Raw genomic sequence first — 27,332 nt, forward strand, 5'->3', positions numbered from 1 at the left:
GTCCTGCCATGTGTTCCCATCTACCAGCTGGGAGCACTCAGAGCGGTGGCTGTGTCTAAATCACTGACCATGGGACTGAAACAGTGCCAGGGCCTCAATAATCTCACAATGGTCAACATTTGCACTGTGTCTTTAGTGTAACCTGTCACCAGTAATGTCAGATTCATTTGGATAAATTATTTTATGTTTAGAATAGGAAAATGTGCTTCAGACAAAAATAATCAAAATGTGAATATTTTGTGCAGGATGCTTCTCTGATTAATGCCCAGTTTAGGTGGACAGGCATGCTGGATGACCAGTGCATCTCTGTGAGATGGTTAAACTTTGGAATTAAAAAGCAGCTTTGTCTGTTCCTTGATGGTCATGATACTGTTTATTCTATAATGTTCTCTAAAAATCTCCGAGGCCTTCAAAGAACACATTTATATTGAAAATAAATTACACACAGGTGGTCTTCGAAGACATTTGGATTTTGCTGAGTCAGAATAAAGGAAAATCAAAATTGAAAAAACATTTATCATTTTCCTAATATCTGTCCTTTAGTGTTTAAATCTCAATAAAATCTAAAGGTTCAGTAAGTGTGAATATGTTTCAGAGGCACTATAAACACGTGGGCTGTCTTACCTGATTTGGTGACCGAAACTCTTGGTTGCTGTCATTCATATACATGTTGTCAGCATCAAACTGTGAACAGAAACACAAAGGATAAATAAACATTGTATGCGAGTTGAGTTTTGGGAGAGAAAAAATTAAAAAGGACGACGGGTGCCTGGAGAGGAGGTACAAAGAGGAAAAGCTCTAAAGCTCTTTACGGGTGGCCTCAAGTGTGAGACTAATGACTTTGTCACTTTGGTTAAACCTCGTGGTGGCATGGCAGCACGGGCAATTACTGTTCGTCAGCAGGCCGGTAATTAGGCTACATGAGCGTGGTGACGAGAGACGGGCTTTTCCCTGTAGGCTCTGCTGTGTGTGTGAGAAAAGAGAACGAGTGTGAATGAATCTATGACTGCATCCAGTTAGGAAGTGTGCGCTTGCTGTCTTCGAGGGTGTGTTTGGGGTGCGTGCGTGTGTGCGCGCTGTGAAGTGAAGGCATGCTGTGTCTTCTAACTGGAGCTAATCAGGCAATGAAGGATCACTTGCTGCAGGTGCCAAAACACTCCTTGACATGGGGTTAGGGCTCGCGTAACAACAAATGACTCCCGACCGGCGAGGGTGCAGCGAAACAACACAGGGTCAACAGCAGAGTGCACCATGCTAGCTCTGCTCTCTCTACTGAACTAAATAGCTGAAAAAGAGATTAGTTTGAAATGTGTCACAATTGCTGGAGAGAGAACAATTAAACAGACCTTTTTTTAAGAAATAAAATCAACACAGTAATGACTGGCTGAACTTTGCAGCGGATAGTTCTATGGGCAAATAAGACAAGGATTGAATTGCTTGGGAACAAAGAGAACACAAACGAGACTTTCAACATAAGTACTCAGAACCAGCTGTAAAGCATGGTGGTAGTCGTATCTTGCTGTGGGTCTGTTTCACTCCTAGAGGTACAGGAGGCTTGCAGAAAATGATGGGCATAATGGAAAAAGGTGAACTACCTTTAACTCAATTCGACAGCAAGACAGTTGCAATGTGGACAAAGATCCTAATCACACGTCAATGCTGGTTTTAGAACAGATAAAGCAGACTAACATTGACCTTCTGTAATTGCCATGACCTCAATCATATTGGAGACTTAAAGCATATGCTTAGAAATGAGTCAATCAAATTAAAAGAGCTCCTCCATTTCTGAAAAGATGAATGGTCGAGTATGTAGCCAAAATTATGCCAGGATCTTACTGATGGCAACCGAAAGTTTGTGGTTTCCTTAAAACTCATTGAGGAACCGTTATTATTAGTGGTGGGGTAGCATTTCAGTCTGCAGGCATGATTTTGACTGTGGATTGGAGAAGTGCCTCAAAAATTTGAAAGCAAATAAACGACAGGCTATCTATCATATAATTAATCAACTAATAATAAAGAATGGTTCACAAGCGTCAATAAAATACCCAACTGAATGCTTTCATGCACATCTTGGATTTATTTAGACCTCTGTCTGGAACTGTGAAAACCCACAAAAATTAAGCTTGTCAAATACAGTCAACATCTCTATTTGTTGACCAAAGTCAGTCTTATCAATGCCAAGGCCTAAAAGAAACTCGTAAACTGACAGCAGTAGAAACATGATCAAACCAGACAGCATTCCATGTCACATTCCTCAGATTTAAATATATGGATGAGAAGGAAAATGAGAAAGGGACCTTCTGATTTTGCCGGTGGTCCGCTTTGTGCTAAGGAGAAGGTTACCACAGGTTTGAAAGGTAAACAAACACCAGATAGGAGAGCATACAAATGGATCGTAAGATGTACCTGCTCAAAACAATGGCCAAATAGGTAGCCTAATGGACGGAAATGAGCTGAATTCCTTCAGGGGGGAAATCTAATATCTATGCTGGAAGGCAGGAAAAGGCTGAAGTAGGTAAATGAGGATGTGAGTGGTGAGAAAGAGAAATTACTGTACGTCACTGCAGATGAAAGGTTGGGTAGAACGAGAACTTGCCTTGCGGCGACGATTGGTTAACGACGCATGCATTAAAAAAGGCCCAAGTGAGGATTCACATGACTAATTTAATGATTACATTTACATTCATCTACATATGCAAACATGAAATCGAGTCAGGAGCTGCGTGTAAGTCATATTTAAGCCACACTCCCATTCAAAGGAATCAATCTGAAAGCAGTAAGCGAGTGCCCTGTGTTTGCTGAAGTTGAATGCTGACTAATTGTGCTGCAGATCCAGCCGGCTGCTTAATCAAGCACGGGAGTGTTTATCATCTGACTAACCTGCAGAGAGAAGGTCAAACAATCTTGACCTGGCTCACATATCTGCAATAAACTCTTCCCCCAGCCCCTCACATGACAGCCTCTTGTTCTCTTCTAACTGAGCCATTTTATTCCATTAAACTCCACTTTATTATGACGCAAAGCCACTTAGAGAGCCTGTTAAAGATTCTCTCGGGTGGAAAGAGATTGAAAGAGAGTGGCCGAACAATGTCATTTTTAACCCCGCAACACCTGGCGGAGCTTTCGTTGGGAGTTAATTTTTGCAAAGTGAATTCTTTGGGTGCTCAAAGAGAGGAAATGAACTGGGAGGTTGATCAATTTCGTTGCTGACATCAGGCAATGCGGTGATCGTCAGAAAGGCCAAAACGGCCCGAAAAAGGTCAGCCATTTTGTGCTTCAACATGGCTGCTTATATATTGCAATGTAAAGCCCTTTCCCTTATGCTCCTTTCTCTGAACAACGCTGCTTTGCACTTTCTCACTCTTCCATTTAAAATGCCAATTTACTGCTGGCTCAGTGCTATCAGCTCAGCCATTACTCCATGTGGGCTGGGGAATATCTTTTACTCTTTCCCTTTTTTTTTGGTGTTCCACTTATTTCCATTTTTCTTTTACTGTCTTACTTCTATCCCTCACTTTTCACTCTTTGTCGCTATGTTCCCATCATCTCCACCTTTCTCTCTGCGCTACAACCTTCCCAGTTGTACTTCTCCATCACACACCCCATATTCCCCTTCCCGACCCCCCACCCCCTTTTTTTCCCCCTTCACTCGTCTCTTTTTCTTCAGCGAGGCTTGGCATCGCTTTCTCATCGGCAGCTTAATTGGGCATTCTGCCTGAGACAAGGGCCTCATTAAGCAGTAATTACACACATGTTGTTTTCGGCAAACATCTCTATTTGGATTGCTTTGCATGGTAATTGTTCAGCAGGGACCACTGCTTGCGATGTTTCAATCCGTGACACACGTGGTGCTGGTGGAGAGAAATGAAAAAACATGAAGAAGAAGGGTAGAGGAAGAAGAGGAGAACGGGGAGACTGACGGGTGGGGGGAGAGAGAGAAAAAAATAATAATAGGCTGTGGAAGAGAGACAAATTGTGAAATAAAGAATGCATAGATGAGAGGGAGAGAGGATGAGAGTAACACAGATGCAAGCTGAAAGAATGAAGGCAATGCAGAGGCAGTAAGTGGAGAGACACGATGAATAAATGACAAAAAGGACAAATTCAGTGTGAGAGGGAAATGAGAATGAGGAAAATGAGCAAGAGAAGTGAAAAGGGAAAAAAAAGAGATAACGAGTCACAAAACTGGGTCATGCCTCGCAATCATCGACAAAGCTGAGTATTTCAAAAATAATGAAGCCACAAGGTGGAAGTAATGCTAACTAGCACATCCAGGGAAAGCATGTAATATTTACACAGTTCTAATGGAGCAATACAAGGCTGGGATCCTTTCATCTAGGAGTCCTCTGTAAGACTGATGATGACAGGATTGGTGGCTTCACTGAAGACTGCCTCTGATTGATGGACAATTTATATAAGCTCCCCACTAAGCCTTCTAGGCAACATCTGTTTGTGAGGAGGTGGAGGGGGGTGGGGGGTGAGGGGGTGAAGATCAACTGCTTGTGGCGTAATGCCGCAACTACTTAGTCAGTACAGAGAAAATCATGTAAAACCAAAGACAAGTAAGCCAAGGAAAAATGCTTTACCTAGATGGATCAAATGGGCCTGATTGTTTGAAAAAATCCAAACACAAATCGTATATGTCTACTAATATGAGAAAAAAAGTTTAACAACTGGATATTGGTTGCTAAAGGTGACCTGCTATACTTCCTTGAACAAGTTAGGGTAGATCTATGGCTGTAAAAAAAAACATGCTGATTCATTTTTTTTCATTATACTCAGATAGCAGGATTTCACCTGGTCATTTCTGGCTATTTTGAGCTCCTTTCAGAATGAGCTGTTTCAGGGCTACGTCTCTTTTATGCAAATGAGCTGCTGCTGGCCACACAACCCTAAACTCCAGGTTTACACACTTGAAAATGTCCATGAAAGACCAGAGAACATGCCATTCAATTATTTTGTAAATCGATGTCTTCACCAATCAACAAACTGACCAATAGCTACTTGGATATAGATAGATACTTGCCTAAGCATGCTGATTTAAAAAGATTTTGTTATTCGAAGACATTCACAGATCTTTATTAGATCTTTATTTATTAGTAAATTTAAAGTAATATATATATAATAAAATAATAGAGAAAAATATCATCAACAAACAATAGAACCAATATTTTCTAGAGTGCAGGTAAATTGCTACAAATTTGGAATTTGTGTAGCTAGTATTTCTTCAAAATGAATCTACTCCAAACAATTACTTTTCTTTCAAGTATAATCTTCTTCTACGCTAAATGTCAACATTAATAAAGTTAAAGTTTTAGTAGCTTTATGTATTTACTCAAGTTATCTTTGTTATTAATATTTGTCTGATGATCTGAAACATTTAAATGTAACACAAAAAACAAAAAGCAGGAATTTACAAGAGGCAAATCCTTATTTTCCCCCCCCCCAGCAATGTATCTTCAGCATACCACCACGATTTACTCTCTGAAAATAATCACAGGAATTTACAACTGAATCTTACAACCTACATGACGAGGTGTAACAACTAATAATTTTAGTTTTTATCCAATTAACACTTAAGCAGATTTTGGATGACGCGCAAGAAAAAAAAAAAAAAATGTCAGCAGCAACAACAAAACACGATCACACCAAACAGCAACCTCAACCAACTTTCTGAACTTTTGAATTAATAACAGAAAATCTATAAGCAGAATATGTACTAGGTGTGACTTTAAAAGCCTTTGCCAGTACACCAAGTCTCTAAAAATAATTCTCTCGCCGAGCAGAATTAATAAACCCAGAACAGTACACAGCCATTCTGTGAAGAGAAGGGGTGTGGTGGCGGTGGAGGAGGTGGGGGCTCATGCAATATGTATGCCTGTTTGAGCACCCTTCTGCCTCATCTTTCTCCCTATTCTCTTCATTTCACTCTTCACATCTCACTCCTTCCCCTTCAGCCCTCTGTTCAATTAAGCTGTAGGAGCGACCTAACAAACCCCAACCTGAGACAATGTGTGCCACCGAATTTTGATGTTGCCCAACTTGTCACTTCTGGTTCAAAGCCAGAAGAGGATGAGGAGGCAGAGGAGACACCAACACACACACACACACACACACACACCCCTTCACGCGCACACACACCTAACAGCAGTGAAGGAAAATAAAAAAAACAATATGGAAAGTATGGGGAGAAAAGAAAGAAAGAAACAGAGAAACAAAGAAAGAGAAAAAGAAGGAATGAAAAAAAGAACTTGCACATTTTCTGCATGGGAAATGTGCAGAAAAAGACAGAGAGTAGAGAGGCTACAGTAACAAATCTGGTATTGCACCACGCCCCAAGCAAACAATGAACATGGGCAAACAATGAACATGGCACAAACATATACACAGGGACTCAAAACATGCGCATAGACATACACACACACACACACGCACAAAGCCCATAAAAAGCACAGCCGGTGGCCATGGCGACACATGCTCTGTTGTCGTTAGATAAGGGAAACAGGGCCTCTTCCTGGGTGTGAGAGCTTGATCCTGCACACACAACTGAAGTCACACTACTTGTACACGCACAGCTGCAGCACCACTGGGTCACATCTATTGTACCAACATCAAATAACTCATGTGGCCCCACTTTATCAGCTGCATGATTAATTTTCATATGCAAAATAAAAACAGATTGTGTTCATAGTTGGAGACGTTTGCATCGTTGAGGTGGAATTTAATGGATTTTGGCGAACCGAAGCACAGAGCCAGTGTGGAAAGTTTCTGATTTTAGGAACACTGTATGATTTGAAGATGAATTCCACAGGGACCTCTTAAAACTGTTAAAGGACAAGTTATGTGTAGTATTTGGCATTATATGAATGCAAGGTTGAGCACATTTACACTGCACACTTTATGTTTATTCGCAGAACAAAATCTGCACCCTTAAAAAGAACCAGCTGCCGAGCATGTTGCAATCTTTTTCATGATCTGCCAACGAGGCCATGACTGTCTCTCTTCAGTCCGCCGTCTGAGATTTCTCCCATTGAGCTGGATTTCTCTGGTAGAATTTCAACTCAGCCAATCAGTAAACAGAAAATGGAGTTGTGAAAGAGTGATGTAAACTTTATTAGAATTAAAATATGCCTGTACAAGGTCATAGTTTGGCAATGGCAGGGGAGGAATTGAACAAAGTTGTTGGGCATGCTTCCAAATATTGAACAATTAAAGTTGGAGTAAGAGGAATGTATAACACATTTTATTGCTGGTAAAAAAAAAAAAAAAAAGTTGTGGCCCTGCTCCCCATAGGGTTGTTTACAGCGCATGCTTCATTGGGCTAGCTCATTACATACATCACAGTCAAACATTAGCAACTGGGTAAAGTCAGATTGAATCATTTAAAACTTCAACAGAGTTCCACGCTCATTTTAAAAGCATTAACAACACCATGTGTAAAGTGTTCTCTTACTGCATGGAAGCAAGTAGATGAAGCTAATCTAAAAAAGGACGAAAGCAACTGATGGATCTGCACATGAACGTAGCAGCAATACACAATCTCTTTTCTAATGTTTCACTAATATCGACATTTTGTCAATCCTTAATGAGACAAAACCTCAACAAACAGAAATCAAAGACAAGGTCTAGGATGATATACAAGTTAATCAATGACAACATTTGAGAAATCACAATGTCTAAGTTTTTTCCCTTCCGCCCCTCAGTAGTACCAGCATAATGAGATCTGGATAGACTTATTGGTAAAGGCAATGCTGGCAGAACTGGAAGTAAACTTTCATTTTTACTTGCTAAGTTGCACTTCCATTTTTAAATTGAAAATTTGTACATGGTGCTGGAGAATCTGTTACAACCACACCAGCAGACACCAAGAACCCGCTTTGAAATATGGGACTGTTTGCGTTCTACGGTACAAGAAATATAAGAGGAATTTGTCGGTTGAAATAATGTGACCTTTTCTTAATTATCCAAGTCAGTTTCCAACCTTTACTATGCATTGCACAGTAAAGGAACAGTTACATAAAGATCTGGGCATCTCCATTTCCACCAATGAGAGGTACTAAACTCAGATTCAGATACAGATTTTATTTGTGTCCCAAATGGGCAATTGATGTAAAGGCAAGTATAAAAACTAATTAAAAAAAAAAGAAGAATATAATATTTATTTAACAAGGGTCTACATGGAGACTTCAGCATTCATTTTACACATATTAAACTGTAAATTAAACCAAAACACTTTGGTGAGATTTTGTTCAAATTCTTAACTTATTTTGCATCTAGTGGGAAAGCAGGCAGAGAGGATGTTGGTCCTTGACACAACAATCTGGGGTTCAGTTCCTGACTTTGTGAGCTTTGCTACACAAAGTTTCAGTGATGTTTCTGACGTCACAGAAATATCTTTCAAAAAAATAATTGAAAGATTTTTTTTTTATCTAGAGAACTGTGTAAAATTATATTCTGTGCTGTTTAATTAGACAGGTGAACAACAGTTATCTTATAAAACATGAAATGTTGCTGAAAGACACCAGAGAGCTGAACTGAGTGTGAGTTCAAAAGAAAAAAAAACTGCCTCATTTAGTTCAAAATTCACAGAAAATATGAAAAAAAATCCCTTGATGGACCAATCCACTCATCACCTCCAAGGCGAAAACAACATACTGAGGTGAACTAAAAAAAGTTTTTTTTTACCACTTCCGGTTTCACCTATGCCTTGGGATGTGCAGCAAAAAAAAAAAAGAAAAAAAAAGTGAAGGCTCCCATTTATCCACTTTGCTGTTGAGGTGCTGGAACAACCACAAAACAGAGCCAACAGCCAGAAACAGAGATGAGAAGAGATGAGAGTGGAGATTGAGAATATGGAGAGGTAGTGCAAGGTGGGAGTGTGGGGCATGTGGGTTGCCAAAAAAAGGCTTTGTTTCCACCTTGAACTTGGGTTTACAACGGTTCACAAAAGGATAGAAATCTAAACGGATGACAGTTTATCTGCACATACAAGTCAGTGGCTGTTAGACTGTGAAGAGATTTTCTAATTTCATTTTCCTTTTTTGACAGCTTTAGAATAAGGTGAAAAAAAACAAATTTTATAATATAGTTTTTGACTCACATAGAGAAACCAAAAATTCGGGAAAAATATAAGTATATTTAGTAAAAACCCTGTCAGACTATTGCATGTCTGCCTCACATTTCAGTGGCCCAGTCATACGAAGTAATGTACATTTTGAGTTATTAAATCATGTGTGTGCATGGTTATAAGACAAGTTGTATTTTATTTTATTATTAAGGTCTTCTCAAGAAAATCAAAATGTTAAACCTAAGACACAAATATAAATAAAAGTGAGGATTTCACATCTCAGGATAATTCACATTTTACTAACTTACACTAGACTCACATTCATAAACATATACACAGTTTAATTTAGGATAATGTGCCTTCTCCCAATGCTCTTAGTGCCAACTAGAAACAACCAATCAGAACCAGGAGGCAGTTCTTAGCAGTTACCACTGTCAATTACAATCTCGTGTGGCGCTGCTCATCCCTCTCCCGTTTCCCAACTTGTTCTCTGCTAAGTTCTCTGCTAACCCTAGCCTAAGTTGTGAATGCTTAGGCTAGTTAGCATGGACACCAATGATGACAGACGAGTAGTTTTTCTGTAACTGTAAATTGTTTCTCCTCCATTATCTCATTTACCAGCATTGTTTGGCAGCACAAAGACCTTCTTCCGGGCTCTGATTGGTTGTTTTTGGTCAGAAGAAGTGTGTTTCTTTAGATGGCTATAGTAGCTCTGCATTCTGTCTGTATTTCATGCATCTGGAAACATTTCCAAAGTATGTTGTCCTAAGTCAAAGGAAAAACAGGAGCATTTTTTGGCCTACTCAAAGTAAAATGTTGGCTTACTGTAGGAGAGAACTAATTACAGTATTATTATTTTTTAAACTTCTTAAAAGGACTATGAGGTCGATTTCATCAAACACATTTTGCTGTCTTTATGTGTTTTGTAACAAAGGTAGTAGAAGCTGGCCAGACTTTGTTATGTCTCTGAGTCAGGAAGGCAGTCACAGACCTGAGCCGGCTGACTTATATAGGAGATGGCTGAGTTGAGGGACAGATATAGTAATGACGTAAGGTTTGTGTGACCAGCCAGGTGCACAATCTAATAGCGTTAGCAAGATCCAGAAATCCCCTTTATTGTTTTTGAAGCGAATAGTATGCTAATTTAAGCATACTGCTGATGTCAAAGTCACACGACACCTTCCTGCGCTGTTGGCTTCATTGCTGAAAAATCACAGCTGTGTGGGAAATTGCTCTTCCCACTTGCAATTGAAGAATTGCCCGAAGGAGCTCAGAGGGGGCTCGTCTTTGGTTCAAGGCAGAAAGGTTTGGTGAAAGAAGATAACATTTCATAAAAATATGACGGAGAATGGAAAGGTCTTGAAATCTTAACTTTTTAAAGTTTGTTTGATACCTATAATTGGCCCCACAGGAAAGGCTGACTGACTGAAGTCAAATAAATGTGTAAAAAAAAACCCACAATGGAAGAACTTTATACTTCCACAAGCATCTGAAGACAACAGAATAATCCCAGAAGCAGATTTAAATAATTTGCTTTTGTAAATTCCGCGTGAAAACTAATGCAAAATGTTGTGCATTTAGACTGTTTCTGTTTCAGCAACTTTTAAGGCGATCGACAAATACAAAATAGATTTTCACGTTAAGGCTTCACTTGTTGTTTTAGACGTGACTGCTGCGTCCCGAAGCGCATGTTGCGTAGTGCGTCATCTGTGGCAACAGTTTGCCTTTGCAGCAACTAAGGCGGAGTGCAAAAGAGGACACAGCCATTGAGTGAGCCACGTGTGAGCGCTTGTGCAAAGGTGTCTAAGAAAGGAATATATCAAAACCAAAGTGCAACCCGCATGGCCTACATCATCCTGCTGTGGTGGCCTTCAAGGACCCTAGTGGTGCTGGATGAGCTTCTTTAGCAACAACCAAATCAGCATCAAAGGCAATTAACAAATGGGTCCAGCAGGTGCTGTAGTGCTAAGCTTAACAACTTTAGTGTCCCAGCTCTACCTGACAAAGTATGGCGTGAAAACACACACGTGTGTACTTGAAGAGGTGTAAGAAAATACAGTTTCTGACATATCTGAGAGAGCACGAGCCACTTTTAACTGGTTGGGATAAACAGTGATGAGGAGAGATAAAAAAGCACAGTGAACGTCACGTTACCCCAGCCATTTGCTTTTGCTCGCCGCAACCATCAGATAACTACAACAGGAAAAGGAAAAAAAAAAGACACACAAAAAAACGGCTGGTTTCCTTCAGCGTATAATTGAATGTCTTATTGCAATCTGGTGCTCTACACAATAAATAAAAGGTACAAACGCAAAGCACGAAGAATAAAACAAATGCCAAAGTTTGAAAGCTTTGACAATAATAAACCATTACGTGCCAAGTAAATGCATCAGTCTATCTCCAAAGATGCCAACTAGTCTTCAATCTACCAGGGGTGTCAAACTCCAGTCCTAAGGGTCGGTGTCCTGCAGTTTTTAGATGTGCCACAGGTATAAAACACTGGGATGAAATGGCTTAAATACTCCTCCTTGTGTAGATCAGTTCTCCAGAGCCTCAATGACCTAATTATTCTATTCAGATGTGGTGCAGCAAAGGCACATCTAAAAGTTGCAGGACACCGGCCCTTGAGGACTGGAGTTTGACACCTGTGATCTAAGCAGATGGCAAAGAAAAAAAAAGTTTGGCTAAGACAACAAATAACTTAAACCTACAGCTCTCAAGCTAACACAAAATAACCTTACAGTGTAAAAAGTGGCTATGAAAATTTATTAAATTGCTTTACAAATAGGATGTTTAAAAATCACAGAGAAGTAACTATAACACCTTATACTGAAACAAATTGACTAAAGATATATATCATGTGTCAGTACATACATTGGAAACCTTTGTTGACATATTTTAAACAATAACATAATACCCACAAAACCAATGTTTTACCAGGAAGAACATCGCTACAACAACAACAAACAGGTTGTTGCTACAACATAGCAACAGTCAGAGACATTTGACCAATGCAAAAGATTATGCAAAGCAAGAAGATGAGTCAAGTGGGAAACCGAAACCCTTTAAGTGCGTACATAAACAAGAAAAACATCATAAATAAATGTGATGTATGAGAGGAAAGAAGATAAAATGGTCTTATTTGATTCTTTTTTGTCAAATCAGTCTCTTAAATGTCATGCACCTCAAAGTAAATTGTATTTAAAGAGAGCAGAATGATTAGGTTCATAGAAGAGTTCAGAAAATAAACTGATCCTGTGTTCTAGGACAATGCCATTCCAAGCTTTTGGGATTTATGTAAAGAAGTGATGAAGGAGAATTCACTTCTAAACAAGATCATTTGTATTTTTGGACTTCCTTTATTTAAGATTATACAAGTCTATGTATAATCGACAGAAAGGCACATCTAAACTGTTGGTTGAGCACGCATTTACTTTAAAACCAAACATCAGAGCTATTTTTACGCATTTAGCTAAGATGTATGCAAGTGAAGAGTATTACAATCAAACACCTGTGAGAAAACCTAGAATTAAATACACAATTTGATTCTGAACCATATAAATAAAAGAACTTGAGATGTAAAAGATAAGAGAATCCTTTTCAGTCCAAAAAAAAAACATCCATAGCATTATACAACCTTGACATGATGGCCCCAAAAAGGAGTAAAGACAGAAGACTGCGTGACCTGAATTTTCCATTAAAGAGAACCATTGGTTTCATTTTGTTTTCATTCAAATTTAAAGTCACACAACTTGCTTTGAACTGTTTTGAATGCAAATGGCAGCCCACTGAAAGTCAGGTCATGCATAAGCACAGTTGTATTAAACAGTCATTCACATAAAAGGCATTTTCTTTGTGTTTGACTTAAATTAATTAAAACTGCTAATATATATACATATATATACATATAATAGAGAATTTCTTTGGTTGCACCAAGAAAGCCAAAATCAGTCACTTTTGTCTCCACATTGCCTGGAGGGTAATTCTCATTTCAAAGGACTGTGTGATCTTAGTTGATTAAGGATCATTTAGTAAATAAAATGTAGAAAAAAATTAATCTAAATGATTTAAAAGATCTATAAGATTTAAACTGTACTTTCTTCTACCTCCAAAAAGAGTTCTTACTGTAACAACTGCAGATGTTTCTTTTTTCTTTGCATTTTGGAGTGTTTTCACGCATTATGTTTCTGCAATTACACACTTCTAACATCATCTGAAAATTCCTGTAAAACAACTGCCTAAAAATATAATATGTGGTGTCAGAGTTTTTAAAAAAGTATTCAAGATATTATTTTGTACTTTCTTTGTGAAATATAATAATGGTGCTTGAAAATATCAGACATTCATGATTTTGGATAGGAACTCTTACGAACAAGACAAGAACATAAGAAAGTTCAGCTGGGTACTTTACAAAACATATATAATAAAATAGGCACAAAGTAACCTGCGCTGTTTTAGTGGTTCTGCCTTTTGGATGAAGCTGTTTTGGAGACAGAACATCTAACTAAAACATATTATGTGTAGGGGTTATAGACAAATTAGACAGTCAGCTTGGAGCCAGTTCTGTGAATTGACAACTAATCTAAACACTTGAGTTTATTAGGTTTTTCAAAGTTGCCATGTTGAGCAATGAGATGGCGTTTTCTCAAAAAGTGTTCTCAAAATTTGTCTTCTACGTAAGGTCAAAGATCTTGAAAACCAGGTCACTATTGCTTACAGCTTACAAGCGAAAAATGGCACTTCATGCTGAGAGCTATTTTTTAGCAGCTCTAATTTCCCACAGCAAGTCATAACAATAATCTATCTCCCCATTGTCTCTGTTTGAAGGCTTGTAGAAAAAAAAATATGGGGGCTTCAGCTAACATATCTCACCATAGCAATGGCCAGTCTTTTCCTAGATGGGTTGATGCCTGAAGGGGAGGCTGTGCGGAGCCTAACACTGTACTGGGCCTGTGGTCAGAAAGACAGACAGCAGGTAAAGGAAGAGAAAGAAAGGACAAAAGTAGGGAAGGAAACAAGATGCGTGGGCTTTAGTTTTGCAAGATACAAGCAGGGAATTTGTTAAGAACCCTTCCCTTCTCCCCTCCCCTGCTCCTCATTCTGCCTGTTGCTTTTCTCTCATGTCATTCCCAGCAAATGAATGCTGGGGGAGGAGTAATGACACGAGACTTACACGGTGACTCAACGCAGGGCTTTGCGAAGGGAAAAATTGAGGTTAATGAGCTGACATCCCCTCCACCCCCTGAGCATGTTTCGTCCCCACATGCATGCCGCCCAGCTCTTTTACATACACTGACAAGCATATTACACAAAACGCATCAACCAGGCAGTAGGGCTGAGCAAGGGCACTAAGCCAAGGAGAGTCGGGAGATGTGTTAGCTAAGATTTTATTTTGAAAGCAAGCAAGAAACTAAACAAACGTCATGAATGAATCACATCCAAAACAAACATATAAAAGCTTCATGATAGTATAAGTAATGTCCAAGGATTAAGGTCCCCAATGATCCATATTTTCATAAAATTAAATTTGTTTTTCAGGATGGACAACAATCAGAAAGACAAAAACAAAAACATCAACATTGCAATTAAATAAATAAATGTAAAGTAATTTAAAACAATACAGTAAAAATCATATAGAGCAATAAAAGTAAGAGTGAATATTTATTTGATAGGGACAATTATGTAGATTCAACATGTAATATGCAATTGCACTTGTAGTCATGGTTGATTTGCAATCCTGTTCAAAGCAAGCTGTGTGACTTAAAACCAAAGTGGTTAAAAACAAACACAGGCAAAGAACCAGAATGGAAAATTAAAACTAGGAAAAGAGGAAAATACCACAAAAATCTATCTGTAAGTCATCAGAAAACTTATATTGACAAAAATAATGTGGTAATATGACATTTACCATTATTTTGTGGAAATTTCAAATACCGTAATCTAATATTATCAAAATGCTACAACATTTATTTTGAAGTATGGCAGGAAGTACTTCTTGAGATGCCCTGTTGTATTTGATATGGTCAACTTTTAAAGACTTTACTTTCCATCTTGCTGACGGCTACCTCACCATTGGAAAGCATCCAATCACTTGTTTGTGAGGCGACATATCAGATACTTGACAAAAAGAAACTGTGACAGCAAAGAGGAAATAACTGTAAGTTGGGTCAAACAATTCTGGCCATCCATTGTGGCATCTAATTTTTACCTCTTCCTCTGGGCAGCATTTGATTCTCTGCAGTTCAAAATCCAACATATTTTAGACCAGTTAACATTTAACTGGACTGACTGACATCAAACAGAGATTCATTAAAAAGGACATTTGAGATTTGTTAAAATTTGTATTTGCAAAAGCACAAAAATAAAATGTCCAGTGCTTTGTTAGACATTAGAGTATCCTTACATTTTAAAAAGGAAGCATTCAACAAATATTGTTGTAATACTTCACTGTCAGAGTATGAATACAAACACATCCCAAGAGAAAAAAAACATACAGCATATGGTAAGAGGAGACAATGGCTTGTTGACTGATGTACAAAAGCCTTTTCCAGTTTAACCAGGTCAAACTGTGAAACTGTGAACCATAGGGAGACGGCAGATAGTGTGTGATTTGTAAAACTTTTACTCTATTTGTGCAAAATGCACAAACCAAATTTTTATTAACAAAAGCTTGTATTGTTCACAAAAAGCCAGTACTGAGTATCATTTCATCTCGCGCTGAACTTATCACATCACCCCTATACATATTTACTGTACACACTTACAATTAATGCAAAACAAAAAAAAAAACTGCATATGTGCAGTAATCGTCCAACCAGCAGCGGACTAAAGTCTACAACAGGCTCATGCATTTTCATTAACAAAGTCTACTTGAAGAGCAGCTTCCAATTAAAAATGAGCTTATTTAACAACAAAAAATAAGTAAATAAACCGGAAATGTTTGTTAGAATGAATGAGGTGCCATTTTACTGAAGGGTAAATATTCTGCAGTGACAAATCAGGCAAACCAGTGAACCTAGCCTAGTACAATGACTGGCCCAAGAAAACAAAACTTTAATGGGAAGTCTCCCCAAATTGTAAAAAATGTATCATTTGTTTTGTTTAACAACTGTATAGTTGTCAGGCGTGTAATGAGATCTTGTTGCAGATGAAAATTTCACATTTCTTGTCAAAGTGAAGTCTGAATTAATAATGGGGTCATTAGGAAGTAATTCAATAATTTGCTTCAGGTGTTTTAGACCAGAAACGCATCTAAAGGTCTGAAACCCCTGCTTTAAAATACAGCTTGTGATTTGTGAAACCTTTATGCCATATGAAAATATAACAATAAAAGTTTTCCCAAAAGCATTGCTAAAATGTCATGTCGTTCTCATAAATCCAGACATCTGCATTGTGAGCTGGACGCGTGGTAGGCAATCTTCCAAATGTCGACAGACAGCCTGACTTCACCAAAAATGGAAATGGTTGTCAGGTCTAACTGTCAGCCCTTTAGGTTTTACCACAAGCATGACTAAAAAGAACAGTCCACCCACAAGTATAAAGATCTTACAGGCGTCTCAATAGTTTGGTTATTAAGGACAAACAGCTATTAAGCCCACAGTACAGACCACAGGCTAAAAACATCATGTTATTACAGAGCCCAGAGTGCTGAGAAAAACCAATTAGACCTTCAGATGCTCCCCCATTTCTTGGTTATTACGTGGTGGCGAGTGGGTGTAGATGTTAAATAAAACCTTGCTGGCCTTTAACTTGCATCACCGGAAAACCAAAACGAAAAGGTGAAAGGTTTTTTTTTTTTTGGTTTGTTTTTTCAAGAAAAGAATTTGCTCTAGCTGAACTTGCATTCTCATATGACCACTAAAAAAAAACAATGAATGACAATGAAGCAAAAGTTTGTCCAAGTGAGGGCCTCAAAAAGCATTTTGTTTTTTTAATCTTTTTACCCGAATGAATATTTATCAGACAAAGACATTTGAATGAGTTGTTGGCGCATAAAACTTCAACATGACTTGTTTGTTTTGACAAGACTTCTAAGACTCATATCGTTTCATTTATTTGCAACCCTACTGTCATTATTTATCTTTTCTAACACATGCTGCATAATTTTTCTCAGTAAATATTTTGCTAATGGAGCTAATGATCTGATATCCACACCAGATCTCAGTAACAACTCGAGTAATTTACACTGGAAGTAATAAAGAAACAATTTTTGTATATAAGGTGGGATGACACTAATACTAACTGATGAAAACATAAAAAAATAAGGTCCAAAAATACAAAGAAAGTAGGGCAACACGACTTAGGTCTGACAGGATTTAGGAAACAATCCTGTCAAATTTATATTAGGTGATTTAGTCACTGTTTATGACCTACAAAAAGGTTTCCTCTTTACCAAAATATCAAACAGGAAGCATGTCATGATTGTTAAATGTACAGTTTTGAATCTTGCATCTTCCTCTTTAAGTAATGCTTTCTTCTTAAAGTGTTTCAAAGTGTTTTAAAGTGTTTCTACTGCAACACTCCACTGCTGAAGAAAAGTCAATGCTGAAGCCGATTTGATGTTTGCTGCAGAAAATTTGGACAACCCAATGAACTAGTGGGAGAATACAGTCTGGTCAAATGAGACCAAAACCGAAAATGCTTTGAATGTCATCACACATGCAGTGCTTGGAGGGGAAATGGACCATCACATCGTTTCAAAAATAACATACAAACAGTAAAGTATGGCGAAGAAGGCCTAAAAAAGATGCACTGTGAAATTCTCGAAAAGTATGTGAACATAAAAGAAAAGAAGCGATTTCCACTTGTAAGTCTAACTCACAAAACCAACTGCCGAGCAAAGTCTTTATTTCATATTTACCAAGATGTGCTCGATACTAATCTTCACCGCCATATTTTTTGAAAAGAAAGCTTGTGTACCTTAACTGCCTCAAATAAAAAGAGCAGAACTCAGGAAATAAAGTAACAGCCTTCATAAAATGAGAGCTGAACAAAGAAGCAGCAATAGAATTGATAATGGTGTGCAGACCGCTCTCAATGAGCTTGAAAACAATGAGCGAAGGACAGATAGTCATTAGCAGCCATTGTGGATCTTTCGAATGAGTCATTCACATGGAGGCTTGTGCATTTTTAATAAAAATTAAATTGAAGAGCCCCCAAGAACACAAACTCTATAAAATAATAACAGCCATTTCACCTTCGCACTATCCGGAGCCTCTCAATTATTTACCACTAATGAATTGCTCTGGGCCATGTTTTACAATACCAACCATCCCAGAGAGACAAATCAGCTCTCTAAAATACTTAAACACATTTACTCCATTCTGCTTAACTTCTCTCGTGTGAGAGAAACAGGGATGTTAAATCTTCTGATTCTTGTTGCATCAACTGAATCTTTGTTTAATTTTCTCAGAATCTCCCCTAGTAGATAACAATTTACTGGTAAAAGACAATAAGTAGGTCATTGATGCTTCACTTGTGTTTTTCATCTGTAATTTTGTCAGAAACAATAAAGACATGCTTTGCTTTTATTATAGTGCAGCATGTTGCAGCGGTGCTACAGCTCAGGTGCCAAGCCTGCAGCTGCAGCAGTTGCATTTGTACGCCTTTTATTTTGGGGGTTCTTACATTCGTATAGGCAAGTTTACTGGAGTAAGTATTTATAAATGTGCATATCTTACGTGCAATGTGCATTCAGTTTTATTCTCCTTAACTTTTTTTTTTTTTCCACCAATCAGTCAAGAAAATTCAAAGATTAGTTCAGGCCAGTTTAAGTCCATTCCAGATGTAATCATGAGTCCAGAGCTGTAACTATATCGGACACAAATTAAAGTGGAATGTATCCCATTCCTGGACAGCTGGTGGAGGCAGATTCTTATAATAGCGCAAAAGAAAAAAAAAAAATTAAAAGACTCATGGAGAGAGTTTGAAAGAAAACATATACTATTTTCATTTCAACTGCTTTACGGATTAAGGCTTTAGGCTCTAGAAAAAAAAAACTGCATTAAAATAATCCACCATTTGCATGTTTTATCTCACAAAGGAGACTCACAGAGACACACACATAAACCAACCCCCAACACCCCTCCCTACCTTCTTCTCCTCGCTCCCCTCCCCCATTCCAGGTGCACACACACACACGCCCGCACGCACACGCCTACAAGTTACACATATACACACTGTCATCATTAAACACACACACACACACATTGAGATCAACCTGCTGCCATCTGCTCCAAGCGCTCTGTACAATCCTTGCAGAATACATTATTCACTGCAATACATCACATCGCATTTCCTCAATGTCATAGCCTTGTGCTGAAGAAGACTGAGAGAGAAAGGAGGAAAGAGGAAAGAAAGCAAAGCATCTATTGCACCAACTGGAGAAAGAGAAAAGATTTGGCCTGTTGTGCTGTAAGAGTGGTGGGGAGAATTAAACACAGGTTTATTTGACTTTAAGGTGAAACGAGGCTGTCAGCAGAACACATTCCCATTACTTCCAGCAGGCTAGATTACAGTTTGAGACAAAGAGGTTAGTGTATGAGAGTGAAGGACAACAGCTGCTGTGAACATGAGAGAAACTGACACATACAAAGAAAACCAAGAGCATCCATCTGCAAGCTGGATGCACACTGAGACAGACAGACTTTAAGTGATTCCACCTTCTTTTTAAATGACCATTTGGAAGTGCTAAAGCTGTCATATTGTCTGTGCATAAACATACAAGTGGCAGCAATAAGTGGGAAAGTTTCTTTCCAAGTGTAATTCCACTTCTAGCCACAAGTAGCTTGCTGCAGATGATTCAAATTCCTTTATTAAATACAATTTTGAATAACTTTTTCTCAAGTAAACATATATAAATATTTACAGTTAAAACAAGATATTTACAAACCCTGCATAAAAAGATGTGGACTGCCGGACATTTAAGACAGCTAAAATGTTCCTGTTTAAGTCAGTGATATTACCAAAATGACTTCTATTTGCTAATTTTCTGAATAACGAGGGAAAGAGTCTTTAGGTATTTTTCCCAACTTTCATGAAATTCAAGTCTATATACATTTATTTTTTAAGCTATATATCTATTAATCTGCTAGCACGATTAGGGAAATTGTCCATTTGAATGACCAATTTGTTTCCGAGCTTTAACTTCCTGGCAGATTATCATTTATTTTGAGAAGCACACCTGTTCCTGTCTGCAGAAAAACACCCAGACAACATGAAGGTAATTCTGTAATTTGTGTTTTTCTATTGCTTTTGGAATAATGGCTTCTTCCACACTGACTGGCCTTTTAGGTCATGTCGATACAAGGTTATCGCACTGTGGAAAAGGATACTTTCTTACCAGCTTTAGGCAGCATTTCAAGTCTTTTGTTTTTAGTTTGATATAGATATTTCTTACCAAAACACAATCCTCCCTGGGACACAGACCATATCTTCATCCAAAGGGATACAATGGCTGGATAGTCCCATGGTTGTTATTTTTGGGTTTAATTATTTAAACAGATGAACGTGGCACCTTCAGGCAAAATGAGTAATTTTACTCATGGATGAACCAGACTTGTGGCTTTACAACTCCTTTCCAAGTGTGTTTTCTGTTTGTTTTTCTTCAAGTTGCCACAAAAAGCAGCAGTGGGTTAGAGGTTTGCCTTAAAATACACACACGTGTGCCTCCGTTCAACTCAAAGGCTGCAAATTAAGCTCACAATCCCACAACTCAGTTGTCTTAAGTCTCCAAAATGCATAAAGGTGGAGTACTGCTATTCTATCAAAAATTCAGATTTTGAAAATGGTATAAACAAATCTAGGAAAATGTTCATTGTACTAGGATTTGTCAAAGTCCAGGATAATAAGTCCTGGAATAACAACATTGAACAATAACAATAAATACGATGGTAAAGGGATGCACACACTCAGCAACAATACAAATTACACAGACGAGGGTTAACCCACAAGTACCGTAATTGTTTTCCTAAACCGAAACAGATACTGAAGGCTTAGTAAGGCAAAGGGTGCCCACTCTTAAACCAAAGTTCAAGGTAAGACACCAAGGGACCGAGCTCAGTGAGAAAGACAGCACTACTAAAGCTCTAACCAACGGTGACTTCTGTGGTAGTACAAGGCTGGAACAAAGCTTTCAGCCAAAGAGACAGTAAGGAGAGGAGTCCAAATCTCTATGGCGATATTGTCACTAAAACCAAACAGGCACATCTCAGAGCCAAATAGACCATTGATAACTCTTTAATAATTATTTAATTATTAATTTTTGATCAGCCTATTTTGATCAGCCTAATCCTTGCAGAAAGTAATTCCTCTACTCGTTGAGTTAGAATAGACAATTTGTCTTGAAGACCACTTGTGCTTGTCTTCAGAGCTTCGTTCAGCAACCTCTTGTATACTACAATTCATATTAGATGTGATCATTTTTCTCTATAATTGGTGCTAAATGGTGATTTTCCTTTAATTTATGAAACATCATAAATTGTAGAATAAAAATATGTTCTTCTGTTTTGTTTTTACCAAACAAAAAACAGACATTAAGGTAATTTACTCTGACAGATGTCCACCAAAGCTCCCAATAGCAGGTATCTCTATTATCTGAAGATGGCAAGTCATCACACACTAACATCTTCTCTTATTTTGTTCGGAGCAATCTGCCCAAAGTCAAGATGTGCTGTTCATAAACAAAACCCCTCGTGTTGGTTTGAGTCAAGGATTAAGAGCGCAAATATATGTCTTATATTTTCCAGATGGTGACATGTTGGGTGTATAAACGATTGTCTAATGGAGTTAGTTATTTTGGATTTGTTGGATACAAAATAACACTTTTAATTAGGATATATTCGCTCTTTGTTTTCACCTTCTATGACATCTGTAGACAGCGTGAGAAACAATTCTGAATAGTTTTAGCTGCTACAAATGCTGCAAACTACTTTCTCTTATTAAAAAAATAGACATTTGTGACATGATATTATAAATTGCATTCAAATAATAAAAAAATTACATATTTCTGGTTTTGTTTACTGTACATGTGTTTCACTGTCTATATTTTTCTATGCAGGTCATGAGCTCGTCCACGAGTGTGTTTTTGTGAGTGTCAGCAGCAGCACAGAGAGAGAGTGAACAGCTGGCAAGTCCTACACTTGATTACATATTGACCTGTTTTGCATTCACCTGTTATTCAGCCAAACCTAATGCTTGCTGCAACCGAGGTGCAAGTAACCTTGTTGCAAGTACCAGCCAAGAATGTCTTAAGTAATTTGTCAAGCTTGCCTAAATGTCACTGTAACAAAAAAAATTTAATTTGCACCCTTTAAAAGAAGAAAGAGCCAAGTTTTGCAGAAAGACAAGACTGCTAACCTTTGTCAAATTTTTACACTACGTGCAAATACAACTGACAGTCACACAGCACAGCTTACTTATTGCTTTTTTAAAATATTTTTATGGTTTCCAGGAAATTGCACCTGATCTCCTGATTGCCTTTAAAAATGCCATTTGCTTATTTAAATAATATGAATAGGGAAGGAGTGAGAGGGGGTCGCTGCATCCAACACTTTTCTTATCTGCACTTCATTCCTCCACTTTCCCTTCTCGTGTTTTTTTTTTTCCCCACAGTCCGCTCTCCCTCCCTCCTCTTTTCCCAGATGCCCTCTCAGCTCTTGTCTGTGTTTGGGCTGCGACTGCGAGGGGTCACCGCTTTCCTTGTCTCACACGTGGAGAGCACAGTGTGCGTGTGTGTGTGTGTTCATATGAAAGAAAGAGACAGACACAGTTATTGGATAATTATATGAATGAGAGTGGAAGAACACTAGAAAAAAAAAGAATCATGGATGTGTGTGAATTTTTCCCAGTGTGTCAGTGTCTTTCCCACAGAGTATGCGTATGTGCGTGAGGGTGTGTGTGTTTGTGTTTGTAACGCGTGCACGCGCATGTTGCAAAGCTCAGTGCCAGGTCTCTCTAATGAGTCTGTCAGGGGCTGTTAGCGACGGCGTGCTCCCCTGGCTCAGCGCACTCCTACAGACACTGTGATTAGCCGGGCCAACGGCACGCCACCGGGCCAGATTAAACACTCACCATGCCGCCAGGGAACACACACATACACGCACACACACATATCCACGCATGTAGACATTACAGCAAGCGATACACTCACACCCAATAGCACACATTCTTAGACACACAGCTTCATCCAGTATTGTGCCTATCAGCCTGATGAGATACAGTAACACGTACTTGCCCTCCAGAGCCAGGTGTTGATGGCACCGGCACTGAAGATTAATGAGAAAAATAAACATTACACGTGCCGTCAATGGCACAGGAAAGAACGTGCTCACGTTTCATCAGTCTGTCCCCGCCGTTATTGAATTCTTGTCTGCCACTAATTTTGAACATCACTTAGAATTAAGGGCAGCCCTTCTGGCTCCGGCAGCTTTCAACATCTTCATTAAAGCGACACGATTCACTAATTACAGGTAATTACCCTTTAATGAGCAGCCCAGATGAATGAGAAGATATGCGGACGAGGGCAGGCATGACTACATTATTTTTAATTCCTCCAAGGCCATTATCTAAGTTTGCTGTTTGGAGATAGGCTTCTTGACCATTAAAATGTCTTCAAAGAAAGCTAGATGAAATATTCAACTGCTTGGACTATATGGATTATTGGTACGTTGTGCCTGGTTACATAAAGAAAGGCAAAATGTTAGTTCTGCCTATCTGTACAATGATCATTCAAGAACCCAAAAGCTTCTTTGAATATTGTTTTTTTTTCCTGAAACATAACAAGTGATTTCCTCCAGATTAAAAAAAAAAAACTTTCATCAATCCTTTGAACATATTGCATATGCTTGCAAATTGTGTTTTTATTGTTTCACTTACAGACCTGAAAATAAGTACATGTCCCGTATATACTTAATTTATTTGATTTTTTTAAATCACATGTTTCAAATCAGGCTTGTTTACTACCAGACCTTAACAATTGAGGACTACCTTAACTAGAACCCGTCTGACAACCTGAAATGGACAAAATGATCTCAGAGTCAACATATAACGCCACAGTATAAAGAATTCAAGACTGGATACAAACAAACAAAAAATAATGCGACATCTACGAGTTTGGACAGCGTTACAAAATAATTTCCAGAACTTGGAGTCTTACAGTGAGCCACAGTGAGAATCATTATACACAAGTAAATAAAACAAGAAACACTGGTGAACCTCCGCAGAAGTGCCAGGCTTACCATGAGAACCTTGAAGACTCATCTTGGAGGTCACACACACAAAAAAACAAAACTCAGATCAGTAAAAGCACTACAGGCCTCACTTGCCTTGGTTAAAGTTGAAGTTAAGAAAGTTCATGGTTCAACAAAAAAAAAGAAAAAAACTGGGCACAAAAACGTCAATCATTAAAGAGTTTCTATGTGAAAGCCAATAAAGCAAAAAAAAAAAAAAAAAAATCATTACAAAGGCCCACTTCACATTTGCCAAAAGCAAATATTCTGTGGACTGGCAAGACATATTTGGATGGTTATATAGCAACTAGCACAGCTTATGAACAAACAGGGTAAGGGCAATGTGAGGCTCAGAAGGTCTATTGATGCTTCAGGATCTGGACGAACCTTGAACTTTGCACTCTACTAGCAAAACAATAAACTGAAGAACATAAGCAAGTCCACCTCTGAGATTCTGCATTTATTAATACCAAAATACAGCTGGTCCATTTCTCATGCTACCTTTAGGAGTTAGCAGGACAAAATGGCATCAAACAAAGTTTTCCATTCCCTTTGTTAGCCTCTATCTAAGGTGCACCCTAAAGAGGGCGTTCCCTAGTGTGTCATATCCTTTAACCCCATTTTTGAGGGCATTTCCTAACATGTCATTTCCTTTAGCTTTAGCTTTGCAACTAGCTAAAAAAAATAGAAGGAAAACACAGAATTATTTATTCTCAACACTGGTCATGCTTGAAAATCCTTAGAAGAAAGAGTAGAACAACATTCTCCCAAAGTGAAATTAAAGACTGATTGCTAGTTTTCACAAATGCTTAGTTACTGTTTTTGTAAACTTTGATGGCACAGTTTCTAAATTTAGGCAGACATGATCATTTTACATGCCCAATTTGGTTTGGATCTGTAGTTTTGTACATAAATGTTTAAGAACAGCTAAATTAAGCACAGCATTGGTGGACATATACAAAGTTAAGCCCAGTGTCTAACACTTTGCTACAGTTCCTTTAGATTCCTAATGACTAATGACCAATATACAGTGTGGTCAATCAAAGTCACACAAGCCGCAGTGGCTATGATTCTGATTACCACTTCGGGTTTTTCCAAGCCAAGCATTTATAAGTAATCGAAGTGATAATGTGAAGAAGTGAGAGGTGTGATTGATTGAATAGCAAAGCTTTTTTAAGTCAGAGGTGGTAGGAGGTGCTGTAACTGTAAACTCAAAACAAAGACGGGTTCATTCTTCATTCGATGTTTAACAAGAGGAAATGATTTATTTTTTCTTTTCCTCTGCACAGAAACCACCAAGTGAAAATGAGATTGATCTAACAACTTACCAAACAGTTAAGTTTCTTATCTTGGGTCTAAGAGAGAAAAAAGTCCCCACTAGAAGACATTGCACCAATTTTCCTCTCTTTCTGATTCTCCTCCTCCCCCTCTCTTACCGTCTCTCGTGCCAAGTGGCCTATTTTTACCTCTCCATGTGGTATTTCATGGTTTTCCTTGTTACCACCACGTTTCCTGTCATCAGTCTGTAGGTACAGTTGCAGTTACTGAAAGGGTACTGACACCGTTTGTTTAACTGCTGCTCAGATGTGGTCAGAGATCTTTGTCTTCATCTACAAGGCAATAAGGTCTTGACATGTTTCACGGTTGCCTTTTTGCATCTGATAGTTTATTAACTGAAGGGGGGAAAATAATTAAGCAATTCTTGCCTGAAAACATTTCCTTTCTTTCTGTTGCAGAATCAAGTCATGCCATTATCAGGCTATTAGAACTTAGTTTAAGATGCAGTCGTCCGTTCAATGTGCTGCACTAATACGTGCTCTGACACTGACTTCTCCTGCACTCTTTATACTCGAGAGTATATTTATCATGATGCCATATGCAACAATACGGCACTGTGCCCTCTCTCTCTCTCTGAAATGTGCAGAATGTGATATACTGTACTACACAATACAACAGAGTAATTGTGTTTTATCCCTTGAGGGAAGGAATGACTTGGAATAGTAGAAATATCAGCAAGGAAAGTCTGAATGTTTAGTCATATACTGCAAGTCCTTCCACTTTACATGAAATTTGTTTCATGTTCTGTACTGCGACAGGCGTTATTGGATTTTCTTAGCATTACCATGTATTTCAGCACCTTTCTATAACCCACTTTATTGGCCTTTCCATCTGCAGGGCAATTAGGCCAGCACACACCAAACTGTCCAAAATTATTTCCAGATGTGCATGAGTGGGATTCTTTCTTGAAATACAAATATACTTTTAGACATGAGACGATAAACAATGGGAATGCCAACGGGCTGCACGGAGCTGGCTGTCCTCTTTGTGCTGCGTGTCTTCACTTGTGTGACACACAGTGCCTCTTTTGTTCCGCCACTCACTACTTATGTTACTGTAGAGCTCTAATGCACACAGATCGATCGCATACTTTCCATTTCAACACATCCAGTTGATGTCCGGACACAGTTGGAATTGATCCTGTTCTGCCAACACAAAGTTTTAGGTCTATATGTCTTCGGCCCTCTCGCAAAAAAACTGTTTAAATGAGAATGATTTCTTAAAACAACGTCAAAATCGCAAAGCCTGAAGCTTAAATTTCTAAGCCACAACTGGATAAATGTAATACTGGTGATGTCAACTTTGAACTTTTTCCACATTTTGTCAGCGCTATTCCCAACTTCAATTTATGTTGGCAGAAAAACACAAAGCGTGGATAATCTTGGGAAAAGAAAGGGTACTAGAATTATACAATGGGTTTACAAATATCTGAAAAGTGTTGAGTGCATTTGTCTGCAGTTCCCCTGAAACATATAACTTCATGTAATCTCTTCAAAATAAAAGACGGCAAGTCTTTTGGGACTGCATGTCTTTTTGAGTTTTACGCATCCACATAAATATTTGTATATTGTTCTTTTCAGAGTTGCTTAAATTCAGTCAGATTGGTTGAAGAGTATCTTGAAACATCTGTCTGCAAGTCTTGCTATAAATTCTCAGTAAAGTTTAGGCCTGGACCATTATTGTCATGATATGTGGTAGAG

At 38.3% G+C, this 27,332-nt stretch overlaps 1 protein-coding gene across 2 annotated transcripts in view; it reads right to left on the bottom strand.

The window, feature by feature from the left end:
- LOC114147675 (TOX high mobility group box family member 2-like) overlaps positions 1-27,332 on the bottom strand; it is a 103,172-nt gene that overhangs the window by 45,486 nt on the left and 30,354 nt on the right. The window contains exons 2-3 of one of the 2 annotated variants that reach the window (XM_028022235.1): positions 13,940-14,017; positions 625-684 (exon numbers count right to left, since the gene is read on the bottom strand). In XM_028022235.1, coding sequence (XP_027878036.1) covers positions 625-684; positions 13,940-14,017 — 138 coding nt within the window. The remainder of the gene's footprint in view (positions 1-624; positions 685-13,939; positions 14,018-27,332) is intronic. The other variant, XM_028022243.1, reaches the window with a different exon arrangement.

This window comes from Xiphophorus couchianus, chromosome 1 (genome assembly GCF_001444195.1).
Source record: "Xiphophorus couchianus chromosome 1, X_couchianus-1.0, whole genome shotgun sequence".
Classification (NCBI taxonomy): Eukaryota; Metazoa; Chordata; class Actinopteri; order Cyprinodontiformes; family Poeciliidae; genus Xiphophorus; species Xiphophorus couchianus.